The sequence below is a fragment of the Delphinus delphis genome, chromosome 2, assembly GCF_949987515.2.
Source record: "Delphinus delphis chromosome 2, mDelDel1.2, whole genome shotgun sequence".
Lineage (NCBI taxonomy): Eukaryota > Metazoa > Chordata > Mammalia > Artiodactyla > Delphinidae > Delphinus > Delphinus delphis.
This window is the reverse complement of record NC_082684.1, coordinates 161,625,207-161,645,022: the sequence shown is the minus strand read 5'-3', so window position 1 is coordinate 161,645,022 and position 19,816 is coordinate 161,625,207. Positions and strand designations below refer to the sequence as shown.

The window sequence follows — 19,816 nt, the reverse complement described above, 5'->3', positions numbered from 1 at the left end:
CTAGATATGGGATCTTCCCAGACCAGGGCTCGAACCCCTGTCCCCTGCATTGGCAGGCGGATTCTTAACCACTGCACCACCAGGGAAGTCCCAGTTCTCAGATCTTTAAACATTGTTCACTTTTAATTACTTTTTGGTGAATCAGTTACCGATTCTGTCTTTGAAGTTTTAAGCTTACTATGGAGGTTACACTGTACTTTTTTTTTTTAATGAAAAATTTGCAGTGTATTTACTTAAATGGAAAGGAATTCTAATGTGACTGCTACTTACTTCAGAATACAGAGTGGTTGTACAAGAAGATCAATGGACAAGTAAGAGCAGTACTGGTCGCCATAGAAACACAGTGAGAATAACAGGACCTTCTTTTACTCCCTGCTCGGTACCTGCCTATCTTTTTCGCCACTTAATCGCCCAGTACCTCATCTTCGCCTCTCAAGTGGATATAATCCACCTACTTGTTCCAAATTTAACAGAGACTTTTAAAGTTCTTTTAATGTCAGAAGAAACAAACTCAAAAACGAGAAATACTGACAAATTGATTTCTAATGTTAGCATATTCATTCAACAAAAGATAGACATATATTGAGCCAAAGCCTAGGAGAAAGTTGTCAGGGCAGTTAAGTGAGTAAAAGGAGAAATTCTGGTAAATTAAACTCCTCCTGAACAGCTACAGCTGATGAGGCCACCTCCAGACCTCAAAATTAAAAAGACAGGTAAGTCAGACAGAGAAAGGGAAATATTGTATGATATTGCTTATATGTAGGATCTAAAAAGAAATGATACAAATGAACGTATTTACAAAACAGAAACGGACTCACAGACTTAGAGAATGAACTATGGTTACTGGCGGGGAAGGGTGGAGGGAAGAGAAAGTTAGGGAGTTTGGAATTGACATGTACACGCTGCTATATTTAAAAAGGATAAGCAACAAGGACCTACTGTATAGCACAGGGAACTCTCCTCACTGTTAAGTGGCAGGCTGGATGGGAGGGGAGTCTGGGGGAGAATGGATACATGTATATGTATGGTTGAGTTGCTTTGGCTGAAACTATCACAACATTGTTAACTGGATATACTCCAGTGTAAAATAAAAAGTTAAAAAACAAAACAAAAACAAGTAAGATGCAGGGATATAATATATAGCACAGGAATATAACCAATCTTTTGTAATAACTTTAAATGGAGTATAATCTACAAAAATATCAAATCACTATGATGTACACCTCAAACTAATATAACATTGTAAATCAACTATGTTTCAATTAAAAAATATATATGTAAATTAGAAGCAAAAGTAAAAAGACAAAGCAGGTGAAGAACATTTCACGCAACAGTTATTTATTGTAAATCTACTAAGTAGCAGTCAGTGTGCCGAGTACCGAGGAGACAGAGGATGACGGGGAAGGTATCTGCCTTCTTGGAGCTTTACCTGCCTTCCTGGAGCTTGCCGTCTAGCGGAAAAGCACCACTTAGTAAATACCCACCACTCGTCAGGCTGTGTAAATGCTTCGTATCCACTAGCTGATCCGTTATCACAACAACCCTGTTTTCCAGGTGAGATAACTAAGGCTTTGAAAGGTCATAAACTGCCCGAAGAAATAAGCCAGCGAGTAGTACAAGGAGGCTTTGAACTCACTTTTGTCTAAATCCAAAGCGTATGCTCTTAACTATCAAATGAAAATGACCAACCCCATTTACACCAAATGACTCTCCCAATATTTAAAAGTTTACATAAATCAAACCCAGGTGATCTTCAATCTTACCTGTTATCTTGCAGCCATAGACTTCAAATCTCATAGATATACCAGTTTCCCAAGTCATAGGTTTCATTCGGACAAATCGAGTTATCAGGGGTTTGGGGAAAACTCCAATCACAACATCTGTGGGGTTGGTGTTTCCCTGAAAGATCTAGATGGAAAAAGGAAGGGCCCTTTAATAGCAGACATTTTGGATTGTCTGAAAACAAATCCAGAAATATGTTTTCACCAGTGCTTGTCAAATTATTTACAATTTCCTCACTGTTTACCGTGGTTGAGGTAGTGTTAATAATTTGTCATGTTATTTTTCCAAATAATGGCAATCAGAAAGAATTGTGTCTAATATAGAATGTTGTCCTAATCATCTATTCAATTTTCTGAAAGGACAGAGCCTCCAAAGGTACTATTATAAGGATAGCATTTGTTATAGAATACTATGCTATTATCTAAAAAAGTGGGAAAATTATTAACATGATCAGAAGGACTTACAGAATACTGTAGACAATTCTTGGGAACTCTCACTATTGTACTTTCCCAGGAACCCCTCAAAGGAGTGCTTTTTGAGTTCAACGTAGGGTCTGACTTTTTGAAAATTCTAGGTTATGTTCAGCAGGAGGTCAGGGAGCTTCCTCCCTTTTAACTTCATTTCTTGATGGAAGATCTTATCCCTGACGTTTATGAAAGACTTTAATCTTTTTCAGTTATTGGTAAAATTATGTGTTAGTGGTCAAAATCAAAACTGAGTTATAAATGATATGTAATGGAGAATCAGTTTTCCCAGGGCTTCTGTTTCTAGTTTCAAAAATGAGTCATTTTATTCTAAGAAAGATGAGGCATGTAGCTGCAGATGTAATGAGTGCCAGTCACGAACCGGTTTCCCACAAGTGTCTGTCGGAGGCACTCAGCCTGGGCACGGCGCCACGGCAGTGTCCTCCAGTGAGATCTCTGAGGAATGGGGACTGTCTGCCACGTGGAACCCGCCGGCACTCGACCAGTCTCAGATGGGACTGAAAGCCTCCACTCCCCTGGATTTTACTCCAGCTCTGGGTGGGGAGAGCTGTGTAAAAGAACCATGTCTCAGTCACAGGCCTTGTGTAGCTAGAGCATCCCTGGGCCATCAGAGGTGCACAGACTCCCACCCACCTTCCCAGATGAGTCCTAGGAGGAGGAGGAGGAGGAGGAGAACCACCGTTCCCCTGGGAGAAGGCGCTTAGGAGAGTCAGCCTGGAGTTCTTACTCCATTTAGCCCATGAGGCCTGCTCCATGGGAGGTGGTCAAATGCTTTACTCAGTCGGCTGTTAGCCGGATCCCTCTCCTGAGATGATTTAATATCGAATTTATCCCAGCCTGTGATAGCCTTTAGATTTCTGTCTTACTTCAGCAAATCTCTCTCGGAAACAATCTGTGTGGAAGCATTTTTGTGTGACGATGAATAATGGGGACATGCCTGAAGGAGCAGAGCTTCCCAAATCAGTGTTTCAAGGGCCAGTGGATCCACCTCAGGGAGGGACCACAGTCTGGTTCACCCTGAAGGCATTTTATATTTGCTGAAAACCAGGTAAGGACACACATGCCACCAACAGAAAGAGGGCTGCTGGAATGCTGGTGGTCGAAGGCCGCTGTTGCTGAGGTACGTAAGCCAACTCTCTCTGAGGAAAGCACGGCAGGGGGTGTGCCTGAAAGGCCCCAAAGTAGTGAAAGGCAGGTGGGCAACGAGAGCTGGACTCCGGGTGGATGTGGGGATTTCATTCGGGTTCAGTGAAAGGGTGCAGACACATGCCAGGTCTTTGCTGACCCTTTATTCTTTCTGCCTCCTACTCTGGAAGGCCCTCTGTGTGCCAAGGTGACCCAGATCATGGACCAGGAGTGAGCTGTGTGCATGTCAGATGCCCCTATGGCCCTCGTGTGCTCCCCACACCCACATCCGGGCCACGCGGACCACTGCTGAGAAGCGTGTTTTGGAGAGACAGTGCTCATTGATTAAAGAGATGGCCTGAAAGCTGGGGTCAGCCCTCCCTACTCTCTCCGGGTTCTTCTGTATGTTGCTGTGTCCTTGGCATTAGTGTTTTTTCGTTTGTTTGAAACTAAAGCATGCCTTCAAAAAACGACTCCAAAACAAGAATAAGTCATTACACTCAGGGTCAAAATTTACTCACTAGATCTCCACCAATGATGACTATGAGGGTTTTTCTTCCCCAGATGGAGGATCTATTCCACATCCTCTGGGGCTAGACAGGGGCCTTGCGCTGGTCTGTTCACAGAGCAGCTGCATCCCTGTCTTCGGCCTTCCCGCCTGCCCTAAGGGACAGCGAGGGCTTTGCAGCTAATCAAAGCGTACTTATAGGCCTTTCACTTCACACCCAGGAGGCTTTTCTCAGTTTCAGACCCAGAAGGAGAAAATCAAGGCCAGGGATGCCCCAGATGGAGACAAGGACATGGTAATTGGTCTCTTCCCAAACCCAGGATTCCAGGCTACCTGGATCTTTGCTACTATCCTCACCAATTCTGTGCATTTCACTCGGCCTCCAGGGCAAGCTTTTAATTTTGGGGAGACAGCAAGCATGAGTTCTCCAAAATCTTTTGATTAGTAAATCGGAGCAAGTACAACTTCAAATAAACAGCAGGCTGAGAAAAACATCTCAGTTCCAAATATTCAGAGCAGAGTGCCCGGGGCGCAGGGCATGGTGCGGCCTCCTCCACAGCAAAGTAGTGAGGAGGTGGTGTGTGGCTCGTGGGATCTGAGGGGACACCTGTAGTTCTGCTCATGCGCACAGAAGCAGCCAAACACACTTGTAAATTAGTTTGTGAGCCACAGAGGGTAGATAAAAAGGAGTCTTCTAAAACCAGCCCATTACAGAGAGGAAGAAAGGATCAATCTAGGAAAGAGAATGAGGAAATGCAGGCAGAAAGACAAAACAAAACAACTCCAGAGGTTCTAAGAGGACAGTGTTTATCCTGTGCATAGTCTGTGTCCCCGAGGGAGGTTTAAAGTGATTCTTGAGTTTGACTTAATTTGGCCGGTATTGACTTTTCTTGGAAACATCCATATAATTTCCTTTTGGCTTCTGGATCTGGGAACATGAGACCCCTTGGTCAGATTTAAACCTCTAATTGCACTTTTCATTTTAAATCAATGCGAAAATAAACCAGGCAAGACAGCAAGCTCCCAAACAAACAAGTGAAAATTGATCATCCACTTCAAAGACCTGATTGCTGGGGGAGGTGGAAGGGAAACTTACAACAGGTTTATTTCCTTCTTTTATGGTGATCCAGTCTTCCCCGTTGGAGCTAATGTCTATTCTGTATGTCTTGACATAGTATTTCTTCTTGGTTTCCTTTGAAATAGCTCCCTGTGTCCCGACAGCAGTGACAAAGCGCAGAAGGCCCAGGTCTACCTACAAGACAATACCAGCCTTGTCAGTTGCCCATCCTTGTACGTCCGGAATGTGAGCATCTTTTCCTGTGGGTACCATGGTGTAGTTTTCATCCACCTGGGATCAACAAACCCTAATTCCATCGGCATCAACACCCCCAAGAAAGCCTCCAATATGATAAGACAGCAGCTGCCCTAGGTTGGCAATGGCCAAAAAAGAGACCTTTCTCATCGTTGCCACCAAGATTGCTTGATCCTTGGTACAAAAGAGAAAACTGGGTTCAATATCGTGTTACTGTATTTTCTAAGAGATTCACAATACTTTCTAAACAGCACGTTAATAGATGTCATTTTACAAATAGAAAATCAAGACAAACAAGATAAGCTCACATACTGGATACAGAGAGGCCTGGACTAGAACTTGAGTCTAACATGATCCCACTTCCCATCCCTCTGCAGCATCCTACCCCTTTCCAAACAGAATGTGGATCAGAACGATCCTGACTCTGAAAGCACTGTGTGTACTGCGGGTTGAGAAATGGGCCATAGATTTATAATCTGGAATGGAGTCGAGGGAAGGAGGGCAAAGTTAGGATTTTTGATCCATCTAAATTTCTTCCTTTTCCGTATCTCTCCTTGTAGTTCAGCTTGAGAGGCAGAAGGATTCCCAGGCATCAATCTGGGAAGGAACGATGCCTCTGTGGGACAACAGCTAGGACTTAACAAGCTTCCTCTGGTGAGTTTCCAGGGGAGATGTTCCTCAGCGCAATGGCCTTACCTTCATCCCTCACTAGACTTTCTCACACCCCTGACGGCTGGGCCACCTGGAGGGCACCACAGTAGTGATGACCAGAGGGTGACCAAAGCCCGAGGTCCCTGATTGCATCCCAGAGGTCTGCAGTGGCTTGAGTTGTTCCCATGGCCCTGTGATGTGAATGGGAAGGACAGAGATCAGGCCCTCAAGTTTCCAGTACCGGCTCTGCCTTGAGTTTGCTCTATAGGGCCTCTGACAAGTCACTTCATCTTTAGGCTTCTAGTTCTTCATTTGTAAAATGAACAAGTTGGACCAGATAACCTGGAAGACCCCTTCCCTCTCCGACTTCCTAGGACTCCATGCTTTCAGAAAAGTGAAATAGGTATTTTTTCTTTAACTTGCCTTATTTCCATTGTTAATAACCAAGAATCATCTTAAAACAAAAATCATTACCAGTTTCTCTATATTAGAAATATTTTCCTTTTATGAATACATTTGATTATTCCTATAAAATTGTTTTCCTCTACTATGTCCTCTATTTATTGGATTTCTGTATAATACAGAGATTTTAAAGAAATGAAGCATAAATATTTGGCAAATATTTTGTAAAGGACACAAAAAGTAATTGCACGTTACAACTGATTAAGAGTAACAAGAGGGGCTTCCCTGGTGGCGCAGTGGTTGAGAGTCCGCCTGCCAATGCAGGGGACACGGGTTCGTGCCCTGGTCCGGGAGGATCCCACATGCCGCGGAGCGGCTGGGCCCGTGAGCCATGGCCACTGAGCCTGTGCGTCCGGAGCCTGTGCTCCGCAACGGGAGAGGCCACAACAGTGAGAGGCCCGCGTACCGCAAAAAAAAAAAAAAAAAAAAAAAGAGTAACAAGATATTTCAACCGTATATTATATTCACTAGTAAGAGGCTGTTTTCCCTGAAAACGGCGACAAAAGCCAAAAAACAAAACCCCCCAAAAGCCCTAAGCACACACCCCCCAACCACAACTTCTGAATCCTGCTTTCCAGTTGCTAGATGACAACCCAATTTTCTGAAAACAATATTTCAATTAACCCTCTAGTGCCCATGGGTCATGAACAGCTAAAGAATTTCCATTTTATGTACAGCCTGCCTTGTGAAGAACGGCTATTGTCTTCCACGAATTGCTTTTCCTGAAGGCCCTTGGAGTAGTTAAATCAACAGGTTGCCAATTCCTTCAAAACTGAACCAAGACTTACATCCAGGAAAAACAGCAATGTCCCTGCCACAGAGAAGCCAACTTGAACTTAACACAATTCAACAATAGGAGATTTCATCTAGAAAGGAAGGGGATACCATTCAATGTAAAACAATCTTTATTTCATTTTCCTGAATTTTAAGATGTAAAGTCTAGGCTATAAATGCTTTCACCAGATTTAAAAGAAAAAAGAGCAAGCCTTTAATAGCAATAAATATTTTAAGATAATAATGGTGGCTGTTCTAAATCTTAATTTTACAAATAAGTATTTGTCCAATGTATTTTATCAAGTGCCTATACTTGTTAACTGGAATTTGCATTTATTCCAAAAGTGAATACTAGTACTTTGTATGAATTTGTGTACAAATTTCAAAAAACGGAGGCAGTCCACGTTTCCCAGATTTCGCCAACAAAAATGCAAGCTATTCAGTTAAATTTGAATTTCAGATAAACAACAAATGTTTTTAGTATAAGTATGTCCCATGCAATATTTGGGACATACTAACAACAGGTTCATTGCTTACTTGAAATTCAAATTTAACTGGGTGTTCTTTTCTCGATGTTATCTGGCAAGCCCAAACCTAACTCTATTCTGGACAAATAACCAGATGATTTCAGGTTGCTGCAAAAACTCTGATTTCCTACTGCTGCAACTTGAAAGTTGCAGGGTACTCTAAAAGTTAATGGGTACTCTAGACATGGCTGCACGGAACTTTTTCAACTGTTTTCAGATGATCTCAGACACTTAGTGCTTTGCTGACTGTCCACTGAGTCATGCCCTCATGCCTAATACCGAATCCACTTTCAACCTGAAGGGTCCTTAAAACCTTGACATCCAAGGGGGCATGAAGTAGAGCTGTGCAAATAAACTCTTGCTGTCAAACCTACAAATGGCTCTTCAGTTTGGAAACGCTTAAATTCCCATGAGTGTATATGCAGCTTAGGCTGACTGGAAATAACTCCAGAACTTCATTCTCTGGCTGTACTTCTATTTTTAAAATTTTGTTCTCAGGGTAAGATTTAGTTACTAGGTAAGAAAGAAGTTAACTGGTGGTCAACTAGAAGAATCCTAGGCACTAGAAACAACTAACTTGAAAGGAAGGAGCCATTGACTGAAATTAACCGGGTGCCAACACATGAAACGACATGAAAACACATGAAAGTCCCAGACTGAAAGGCCCCAAAGCATACGTATGAATCACTCGTAAAGAAGAAAAGGTATTTTCTTTTCTCAACAGCAATGAAATGCATTCACACCCTCCCCTTGTAATTGCATAAGGTTTCCTGTTGTGCTTTAAAACTCTGCAGATTCTCTTGCTCACTGTGCTGGGATACCTGAAATTTCATTTCATTTTTCTTCCTAACATTACTACTACTGGGTTTAGAAAGGATGAATGACAACCTCACCAAATGATTAGGACTGGGACTTGAACGACTGCAATTAAAAGTGAATGGCGGGCTTCCCTGGTGGCACAGTGGTATTACCTCTATGTTCGATATCCTGCTTTTCGTTTAGTTTTATGGATATATTTATGCCAGAAGTATTTTTCTACATCATCAATTTCAATGGCTGCATGGTATTCTATGGCCTGACCGTAGCGTCATCTATTTAATCAGTCGGCCGCCTGTGAACACTTCTACTCACCTTGACTGACATTCATCCAGTGGACACTTAGTACTGCGTTTCCACTAAGTTCTGTATTAAGTGGTGAGGATACAAAGAGCAGCAAGAATGGGAGACACAAACACAAGATTACAGGACGGGGCAATGCACGGGGGAAGGAGAGGTAGGGGGATTGGACACATCTCACAGCTGACTTTGATGTCTAAGACACCTACTGAAAGATGCACAGTAGGAGCTCACAAGTGGATAAAAAGGGAAAGGCTGTTCTAGGGAGAAGGGGGAACAGGAAGGGCAGAGGCAATGGGGAGGAAATGAATGAATGAAATAACATCACTAGACAACCTACCATGTTTCCCTCACCGCTAGAGACACTATTTGTCAAGAAATGGATTGATCTCTAAAGACTACTGTGCTCTGCTCATTCGGAGGCCAAAAGAATCAGTTGTCACGACCACCATTCAAAATCCGGCCATCCTCTCGGTGGGCTAGCTTTCTGAATCTGATGAGCTCTCACCAACCTCACATCCAGTAGACAAGATTGGCGACCCAAGACAGGCAGCTGGAGAGACAAAGACACAACCCCGAGCAGTTCTACGTAATGGCAGCCCTCTGTGTTTTGGAGGGTTCATCATCCTAAACAATATTTCCCTTCTTCTCCTAAAAATTCAGACACACGTGGGGCTTCGCTGGTGGTGCAGTGGTGGAGAGTCTGCCTGCCGATGCAGGGGACGCGGGTTCGTGCCCTGGTTCGGGAAGATCCCACATGCCGCGGAGCGGCTGGGCCCGTGAGCCATGGCCGCTGAGCCTGCGCATCCGGAGCCTGTGCTCCGCAGCGGTAGAGGCCACATGCTTTCCCTAAATCCAATCAGCTCTGCTCCCATCACTATTTTCTTATTTTGAAAGAATGTCATTCATTATTTCACAGCTGCTTTATTTTTAATTGGAAGATGGGTGTGATTTCACATCTGAGTTTGATGTACTTTCTGTTTAACATTAAGGGTGATGGCGATGGGGTGGGAGGATGCGGGCGGGGGGGGGCGGGTAGCACAGAGCTGAACGTCAACTGCATTCACTGAAACTGTGGAACGTTTCACTCCGTGTGTGTGACAAACATAAACATCTGGTACTTATCTGATGGTCTGTAGGCAATTTGACGGAAGTTTACCAAACTCCTTTTGAGTTCAAGTGGCCACTCTGAGTTAGCTTATCACTGTTAGCAGAAGTGACCCCATACGACATCCTGTTTCCAATATAAATATAAAAGCCTAACACTGCTGGTAGAATGTCTACCTACATCTTATCTTCACTGTGCTCCCCACACAAAGAGAAGACATAGCTAGACATCAGGCACAGAGGAGGAAAGCGCAACTTTCATCCCGGGTGGGGAGAGGCACACCAGTAGAAGAAAACAGCTGTCTTCATCCCCTTCTGGGGGGCAGGGGATGGTGTCCTACAGCTCCTGTGGGGTGAACTGTCCACCTCCAACTCCCTCTTCGTTGTAAGATGTCTACAGGTATTAACCTACATGCACTTTACAGCCATGGCATTGTCTTAGTAATGACAGGAAACACAATCCCCAGATAAACAGAAGCCAGGAGAGATACACATTTTACTGGGAATCACTGGAGGACAAAGGGCACGTTTTAGCATCGTGCGGTACATCGTGAAGCAAACCTCTGCAAACGGCTGGTTAAATACCAGCATGCAGCCTGCCAGCCATGAAATAGACATCATCGCTTCCTATAATAATACACAACTAGCTATTGGTAACGTCGTAATGTGCAAAGTCTCATTTCTAAAATGAAAAATCTGTCTTGCTCAATAAAATACTGCCCATGGAGCAAGCATTGACAAGGGAGTGTTTCCAGGCTTTTAACATTCCCAAGACAGGTCAGTACAAGAGCCTGAAAAAATAAAGGACAAAGAACTGGAGTCTGATTAAAAACAGGAAAAATACTTTCTTGGTGGGGGGAGGTGGAGTGTGTCGGATTCTTTTTAGAGCATCTCTGATGACTCAAAGAGCTGTTTAATTCATCACTAGACACTACAAGCTAAAGAAAATATTTTTAAGCAATTGTCTCATTTCCTTAGATAACACACGTGCTTTCTGATAACGCCTAAGCATCTGAACATCCTGCTGTTCCAGGATCTGGGGGCTTAATTCACAGCACCTGATCATCATGTTCCTTGACTTAGGATCTTGGACTTCTTATAGTTGCCAGTAGGAATACAACCATTTTATAGTTGGTGACATAATTCTCTCTTTATGTATTTTTCATGATTACTGTATTACATAGAAAAAACATGGATGGCTAAAATTACTATTATATATAGAAAATTCATAAGGCAACCCCTATGTGTCAGACATTTTATTAAGGGCTAAATTTATATACATTATCTTTTCAACTCTTAACAATCATACAAGGAACTGAGGAACAAAGTGATGTGTGAACCTTGCTCAGAGTCACGTAACTTGTCAGTGATTAAGCCAGGACTTACCCCCGATCAGACTGGTGGCCCATGTATATGCCACTACACCCATGCTCTTCCTCAATTCCTATCTTAAAAAGCACAATTATCAAAAGGTAATTTAGAATTTCTTAGTGAACAAAAATTAAATCTTAGAGTTATTCTTTCTGGAAATTACATATTTGTATAATTATCGAGAATATGAAACCATTTATGATTACTTTCACTCCGTTTAACGTTTACATTGACTACTGGAAAGCCAAATTTTGCAAATGAGTCACTCATGCTGTTGAAAAACAAGACAGTGGTGACAGATCATTTTTAGCAAAAGATAATGAGAAAAGATTTAAAAATTCTGGTAAAGAATACAAATATCCAAGAGCAAGAAAAGTGCAGTGCAGGGAGAACCTCACCAATTTTCTCTTCTCGTCTTAATTGCTTGAATTAATTTTTTTTTCCATAAAGGAAAGCATTTTCCTGGGTGGAAGCAAACTACTGGTTGCAACAAAGCCTGTGCTGATAGTAAAACAATCCCAAGTGAATGAACTGATGAATTTTCCTTTCCGAAGACCTGAGTCAACCAGCTAGAATAACACTAGATAAGGCTGTGCAGCCCAGATGCAGCGCAAAGCCTGGCTTCCCTGATGTCACTGTACTTCGCGCAAAAGAACAAGGAAAGCACAAGACAAATGAAGTCCTCAAACAAGGGCTGACCTCTGTCTCCTTTGGCTGATAAAGGAGATTATGCTGTGGGGCTCCACTGCCTTTGGATGTTGGCATATCCTTTCATTCTCACATTAATATTTTTTGGCATAAACCAGGAGCAACAAATTAAAGAAGAAATATTTAATTCTGATATGTTCTTGGAACTGGAGTGCCATGTGGTTCTTTCTGAAGAGTAAGATCTCTTGAAGTTGTTAGAACGGGCAAGTGGCATCGGCAGGAGGAAAGGAAAGGGACTCCGTACTGCAGGTTAATACCAGCATCTCAACTAGAGACATTTCCAGAACCCAGCTACCCAAATCACTCCCACGTGGAAACCACGAAGATGGAACTTGAAGAGGAGGACACTGTTCTGGGAGGAGAGCACGGCGGGTCCACATCTCCTCAGGGTGTCTGATGCAGCATTTCAAAGACCTTTGAGAGCAGGGCAACAGGACTGTGACACCCACCGGAAAACGCTCAGCTTCACTGATGACATCAATTTAAGAGAAATATGGGAGGGGTCTTCACATATTCCATGCAAAATCTGAGGGCTTCTTTTTCCCTTCTATATTTTCTAGAACAGATATAATTGTGTTCAGAGAAAACAAATATTCCATTTGAGTTCCTCTCTTACTCAATAAACCTGTAAAATCTGGACACCAGGACACAATGTATTCTGATAACAAAGGAGGAGAAAATGAGATCGTATGGGGGTTCCTATAGACTCTGCGATACAAGTAATCAGCATCAAAGACAATTGGAAAGTTCTATGTAGAGTTAAAGAGAAAGGCTGACCGAATGCCTAGGCTTTGGCAAAGATTGTTGTACATTTTTAAGACATACGCCAACCTGAAAACTCTGTTTTTCTTTAAAATGAAGAACCTTCATTACTTCAACACCATGTTCACTGGCAGATGGGGACCTCAGAAACTTTAACAGCTCAGTCAGGAGGATGACACTTAGATGGTCCCCTCTTCCAACTTAGATACGTAGGAGTTCTTACTGGGCGGTAAAAGATTCAGGGACTTAATATTTTTATTAAAATTTTTTGAATACTTATTTGTAAGTTACACTAAATTGAAAACCTGAGCCTAATACTTTGATCTGGAAAGAGGATAAGTACTCAGAACAGAACAAATGTAATCCCTAGAAACCTGGTTAAGAATTTAACCTACAAACTCTGTAGTAAAAATCGCATAGTGGAAATGTCTTAAGAAAGAAAAATAAATATGCTACAGTTTTAAAAAAAATTGTAACCAGCCTCAGATATGCATAAACATGATGTAGAACTAGTCAAATGCCTATAGGACCATTGTACCATGGGCTCTTGCTAGAAGATTCAGTCAGCAAAGATTTAGCAAGCATCTCCTGCATGGAGGACACAGGCTGGCTTAGGCTCTTCTGCTGTAACTCTCGGTTCCATCCATTAACTGTTTATTGTAATACTCATGAAAACTAGGGGAGCATTCTCCTAGTTAGAAGGCTTAATGGGCAGGAATTGCTCTGCATTGATCAACATCCTGTGAGATCAAGCAGACTGTGTGAACGGATCTCTGCTTCTGATGTCTGTCTCTGCTAAAACAAAGGGGGCGCAGTAATGGAAGAATGACTAAAGGGTGGTCTGGATGACAACCATTTTAAAACGTAACAGAAGCATTTATGACCTCCACACATAATTTCAGTAGGACTGTATCATGCAGATAAAGCATTTATTATTCTTGCTTTTATGATTAAAAACATTTCGGGCAAACTGTAAACCGATGCACGGAGCCAGGGTGCATGCCCACACGGATGTGTCTTAAAGCCCAATAATGGTGCTTCACGCATTGTAGACGCTTAAACGGAAAGTGTGAAATTAAAGTAAACCGAAGGATGCCAAGGGTTCAGATAAAACCATTTAATCCATTAAATTCAATAGATATATATGGTATGCCAGGCTCGGGAAGGAAGCAGGCCTATGCAGAGAAAAATGATAGTACCAGACTGAAAAGAAGAAGGGCCACCGTGCCCACAGATGAGGCGCTGTGAGGTCCAGAAGACGATTACATGCACAAGGGGAAAGTTCAGGCTTTATGGAAAAGAGGTCATTTGAATCATTCAAACTGGACCTCATAGGATAGGATAAGATTTTGGCTGTGGAAGGGGTCAGGGTTGATGAGTTAAAGGCAGAAGGAACAGGAAAAAAAAATCCCAGCCAATTTCCTGCATTTCAAAATATCTGATATGATGAACATTCTCCTTCTGTCTAGTATCTCTTGGCAAAAGTCCTTTAGAGAGCAGGGAAAAGTGTCCTCCCCACCCCTAGCCCCTAACACACATCCTCCTTTGCAGAGGGCTTCATGGGATCCATGGGTCCAGGCCAGGAAGTGCTGGGCTGGTGACAGAGAGACCATGCAATCTTATTTGTAATTAAACTTTCAGCTCATGACCATGCACTGCACTGCTGAGCTAATTCTGCTAAAATGTGTGCTTTCACTGCCTCTGAGAATCCAAGCATTCCTGGGAATAAGACCTAACCCTCAGTCTGCGTGAGCCAGATACCTCTCTCCTGAGTCTCAGGGCACACTGTCCAGCCCTACCCTCCATTTATATCTACGTTTGAAAGAAAACATCTCAATGAAATGGCATCAAAACTGCGTGTTTTCTTGAGGAGTCCACACTGCTGTCGAAATCACATTGTTTGCTCCTCAAACAATTAAAGAGAGGGCCATGAGTTGAGATCATGAGCTTCCGGTGGTGGGTATTTCCATGTCTAATATCCCTTGCACTGTGGAGGGAAGCTGGTGGCTGGAGGTTCTTCTTTTATCACACAAATAAGTGCTAGATACTTGGGTGCAAGAGAGGGAAGGTTACCAGATTCCTGCCCTCTCGTCAGTGAGGGAAAAAGTCGAGTAAACGATAAATCTCAATATAGAGGGAACTGGCTGCATTAAATATCCTCAATGAACTCTAGGGCTACAGGGAAAGATACCTGGGTGATGCAGGCAGCGCACGGTGGCAAAAAAGCACAGGCCCCAGGAGCACCTCTGTGGCTTTGATATTAAAGAACCACCTGGAGTATATTTAGCAAATTAATTAGCCATTCCAAGCCGCGGTCTCCTCTTCTCTCCAACAAAAACACCAATGCATAGCCCATTTAGTTATTTTTCCTGGTTTTATGAGAGTCATAATGAAGCATTGGTACACACATTAAACATAAGAATGTGACCCTAATATTTCTTCCCTTAGTAATGTGGGTAATTGGAGTGTGTGTGTGTGTGTGTGTGTGTGGTTTTGCCTGTAGTAGCTAGATTGTTGTAACTTGTTTGAAAGAGGGACAGAGCCCTCTTTAACTTTAAATTCACCTAGCCCGACCTGCAGCATCTCATCCTTAGCAAATTTGCCGAGTTTAAATTCAACACTCTGTCAGTTCAGCGTTGCTGGCAAGACCTGAAACTCCTTTCTTCCAGATAAAGCCAGCTACCCATTGTTAAGCCAATGTTAGCATTTGAGCAACAAACTTGTACTCTTTTTTCTATTTTTATTTTTTTGCGGTACGCGGGCCTCTCACTGCTATGGCCTCTCCCATTGCGGAGCACAGGCTCTGGACGCACAGGCTCAGCGGCCATGGCTCACGGGCCCAGCCGCTCCGCGGCATGTGGGATCCTCTGGGTCCGGGGCACGAACCCGTGTCGCCTGCATCGGCAGGCGGACTCTCAACCGCTGCGCCACCAGGGAAGCCCCAAACTTGTACTCTTAATTGAGGAATATGACTATTCTTATCTTGGTGTTTAAACTGCAAATATTAAAACTACTCAAAATTTCCAGTCCTTTGAAAAGTTCACCACTTACAGGGAAGGTCTGCTGGATGATGAGTTTTGTTGGCCAGGTCCATGCCACGTGAAGGATTCTTTTTTATTTATTTCTCAAAAGACCTCTCACTAACTTACGAAGCGTCCCTCCTCCCAGAAGTTACCTCAAAGGGCAGCAAGGCTTAAATCACTTTTTTGCCGTATCTATCATGCTCTCCAACCTCTTCTCAATCTTTTTGTTTTACAGCCAACTTATTTGGGATCATGACGTCCACAGGGTATTTACGGATTGGCTGTATCTGGTATCTTAGACTTTTCTCAGACCACTTCTGTATTTTTGAAAAATTAGCAACATCAATATTTCACTGTCTAACTATAGGTCTCCAAGTTTTCACCTAATTAACATATGATCCTCATACGATGTTGGAACTGTAGCTTTGTGTGGCTGGGAATTGAGTGCAGGTTTCAGGCCTTTTGTGATCTTTGTGTTTGTCTCATGGTCTCTGAGAAGCAGCCCAGTAGGAGAAGCAGTAATACTAATTCTGCATTGAGGCCAGGCAACATAACACCTTTCCAAGGTGCAAGAACCTCAGTTATGGACACATACATCTTTCCATCTATCAGCAGTTTAAAGAGATTTTTAAACCTGAAAGACCAAGAAAATATTAAACAGGTACAGGTAAGGTCTATTTCTGTTTCAAAAGCTGTTGTTCTATGCTCCCCATAAAGTTTTATTATCTGCAGTACTGGGGAGATTTCTAAATGACTCAAGATCAACACACATCTGTACTCAGACAGCATCTGTCTATTTCAGCACCAACAAAATGGCTTGTTTATTATTAGTTTTTCAGTAAGTCACGCCTTTAATTTTTCTCCCTCCTTCTAAAAGCTTGGTTTCAAAAACAAACACAAGGATGAGTTTCTAGAAACTAAAGACTTGCAGATGGGGGCAATGGTCTAAATCAGGCTCTTGGCCTATAAACTTTGACAGCATCCTTTTACACTGACTTTCCATGTATTTCTCAGGGATCTACATGGGCCTCTCAGGTTAATGAGAGTTTCATGTGTTGATGGGGAATCTGGACGTGCAGGTGTCCAACAAAACCCCTCTACTTGGCGTTAAAAATCCTGCAAGGAGCTGACGGGATTACTGAGATTAAAGTCGGTCACCCACCAAAAGTTATAACAAACACTGCCCCGGAGACAAGGGAGAAGACAAAGAACAGGCTACCTAGGTACAGTTGGTTGTCAGAAATTGTGTGTAAACAGTGGGTCTCTGAAGGGATGCCAATCATTCCTGAGAACAGATGAGATGAACATCATGATTTAATATATCTGGTCAAGTGCATTTTCCCTGTTTGGAAGCTTACCATTCAGTCAGGAAGTGTATACTGATTTTTTTGTTTTTTGAAGATGACTTATAAAGGAGGTGGAAAAGCGCTTGAAATAATGTATTTTCAAAGAATTACTCTCTAAAAGAGTCATCTGTAATTACCATTCACAATGGATGTTCTATAGTTTCGGACTAAGCAGAGGCCAGCCCGTGGCAGGAAAAGGGCTGGAAAGTTGGAAACTGCATGGATGGAGGTGGGTAACCAAGGTGAGGGAGGGGGAAATGTTTTGTGCTCTGAAGACACACTGTTTTGCCATCCAAATGTTGTCAGGGAACAGAACTGCAAATTCTTTTAATGCTCTGAAAGAAAAAATCTGTCTATAGTAATTTCATGCATTTCAGTCCAGGTCACACAATGGGAAAAATGCATCTGCACGTCTACTTTCAAAGCACAGGAGAACAAGCACAGATGTTCCACGAAACATATCATGCTCTTCCTCCCCTATCCCTGCCCGGAGTCCTTAACATAATGGAAGAAGCTGTGATTCGCATTTATCCACTGGAACCATTCTTAACACATGGACAGACACGTCTATTTCACCACATCCTTGGAGGTGACACAAGGTGAAATGTTTTCTTGGTGAACATGGCCATACTGTGGTGTGTGTGGTGTTGGGGGTAGCGGGGTGGGCTTCCTGGCAGAAAAAATAGAGCTAAGGCCCATATTTGGAAATGTGGAAAAAAGCATTTCTTTATGCTACCTTGCAGGTTTCCAGGACAGTAAGAATCCTATCATTTTGTCACTACACTTTAAGATGCAAAGTCAGGCCTGAGAACACATTACTCTGCGTGGTTTTAATAAAGCTGCTGGTATATAAGAAGAAATGGAATAAATAAATTTTACATGGAATTAAAATCTTTTGATAAAAAGATTTTAATTGAGATGAATTTTATATGAGACACATGAATATTCTAAATCTAGACACTTTAAAAAAAGATAGGTAGATAAACAGATGTTCCCATAAACTCTTCTGGAAAACAGCAAAGTTCTTACACTAATGGAACTAAATTATTATATTACAGAAGTTGTTAAGAGTTCAGTTTCAGCCTATTACAGATTGAACCCCAAATTACCTATTCCTGTCTGCTTTTCCTTTTTGTCCTACTCTCCAGAAGAGACAGGAATGTCCAGATGTAGATCATGTAAGATGCCTTCTACATTTGTCTTAGTAAATGAGATTCTTTTATTTACGAGTGGTTGATTGAGAGGAAATATGTTAAATGAACAAATGTATTGACTGATTTTTCTTCACGTGGTACATGATTGTTAAATAAATGAATTCTTACCATCTTGGTATTAGAGCTTTGTAAATAAAGGTATCCTTATAAACGAATGCAGTATTTGGAAACATAAGTTAAAACTTCAGAAATAGGATAATGTGTGTGCTACAAAATGTTGCTGGTTGACAACAGCAGTGACTAGTCTGGATTTTCAGAATAATGTTTAAAAAACTAGGCCAGGAAAACTCTGCATACTCTGTCTTCATTTTTTAAGACTGGGAACTTAAAAAAAAAAAAAGTTCTTTTCTCTTTTCCCCGTGAACTCTGTGTGCCTCCTGAACTATCAAAAACAATTTGTTCAGTGTTTCATATTTCATTTAATTTGCTAACTTCGTTTATTATCATGAGTATTTCCCACTGGAAATTTTATCTTTAATTTCCGGATCTTCAAACTTAAGGCTCTGTCAAAGTTCTTGCACCTGTAGCCATCAGCCTGTGCATCTACCTGGGTCTCGGTCTTTCTCTTTGGAGATGGGGGTCTGTCTTTGTCAGCTTTAGTCCTAAGTAAACACATCGAGTCAGACACGCATGAAGATCGCCGTGATGACTTTCTTCTTAAGCTGTATCCCTGGTGCTGCTTTTTTCCCCTCCACTTTTCTGCATTAGTATGATGGCCTATAACATGCTCCGAATTGCATGTGGTATTTGTCTTCTTAAGGAAAGAAAAAAGACGGAGTATTGGCTAGACTTTAAGGTGTGAACAGCCTGGAATGGTGGGTAAGCCTTTGCCTTTCAGATACTTCCGTCAAAGATTAGAGAGACATGAAAGATGAACTGCCCAGACTTCATCTTATCTCCCCTAGTGAGCTGCACTTCCCCCTGAACTAGCACAAAAGAATCAAGCAAAACAGCCCCACTAGAGAGGTTTCTATGTGAAATCCTCAGATAAGCTTCAGGGTGAAGCCGACCTAAACAATTACTTGATCTAAGGAAAGAAAATCTTTTTAATTAAAAAAAAAAAATTTTTTTTTGCTATGTGTTGCCTGATATGATTATCAGTACTATTTAAAACGAATTCGAGCTATGCTTCACATATTTATATTTTCTTTTAAGCAAGCCCATGGTACCAGCTGATAGAGTAAATTTATTTTTAATAGAATCACAGAATCTTAAATGCTTGAAAGGATTTCAGAAGCTGTCAGGTCCAATCACCCATCCCCTGAAGAATTCTATCTATTGCCGTCTCAGGCTTGCTAGAAGAATAAAGAAGCTTATTTATTTTTCTGCTAAATCCAGAAAATGTAGTTAGAAGTTTAAAGCGCTGGGATTGTAAGAAAAATAAAACCTTGGTAAAATTAAGACTTCATTCTTCTGAAGGAAGGCAATTAAAGGAAGGCCATGAATGTGTTTTTAACCCGTGGAGGCAAAAAGAGCTGGAAAAAAAAATGTACAAGTCACTTGTACAAGTTCATATGTGATTATTCTAATTGCACATTAGTCA

At 42.0% G+C, this 19,816-nt stretch overlaps 1 protein-coding gene across 7 annotated transcripts in view; it reads right to left on the bottom strand.

Moving 5' to 3' along the window:
• NRP1 (neuropilin 1) overlaps window positions 1-19,816 on the bottom strand; it is a 138,509-nt gene that overhangs the window by 38,091 nt on the left and 80,602 nt on the right. For all 7 annotated transcript variants that reach the window (XM_060006152.1, XM_060006151.1, XM_060006153.1 and 4 more), the window contains 2 exons: window positions 4,997-5,152; window positions 1,764-1,908 (listed from right to left, as the gene is read on the bottom strand). In XM_060006152.1, the coding sequence (XP_059862135.1) occupies window positions 1,764-1,908; window positions 4,997-5,152 (301 nt within the window). The remainder of the gene's footprint in view (window positions 1-1,763; window positions 1,909-4,996; window positions 5,153-19,816) is intronic.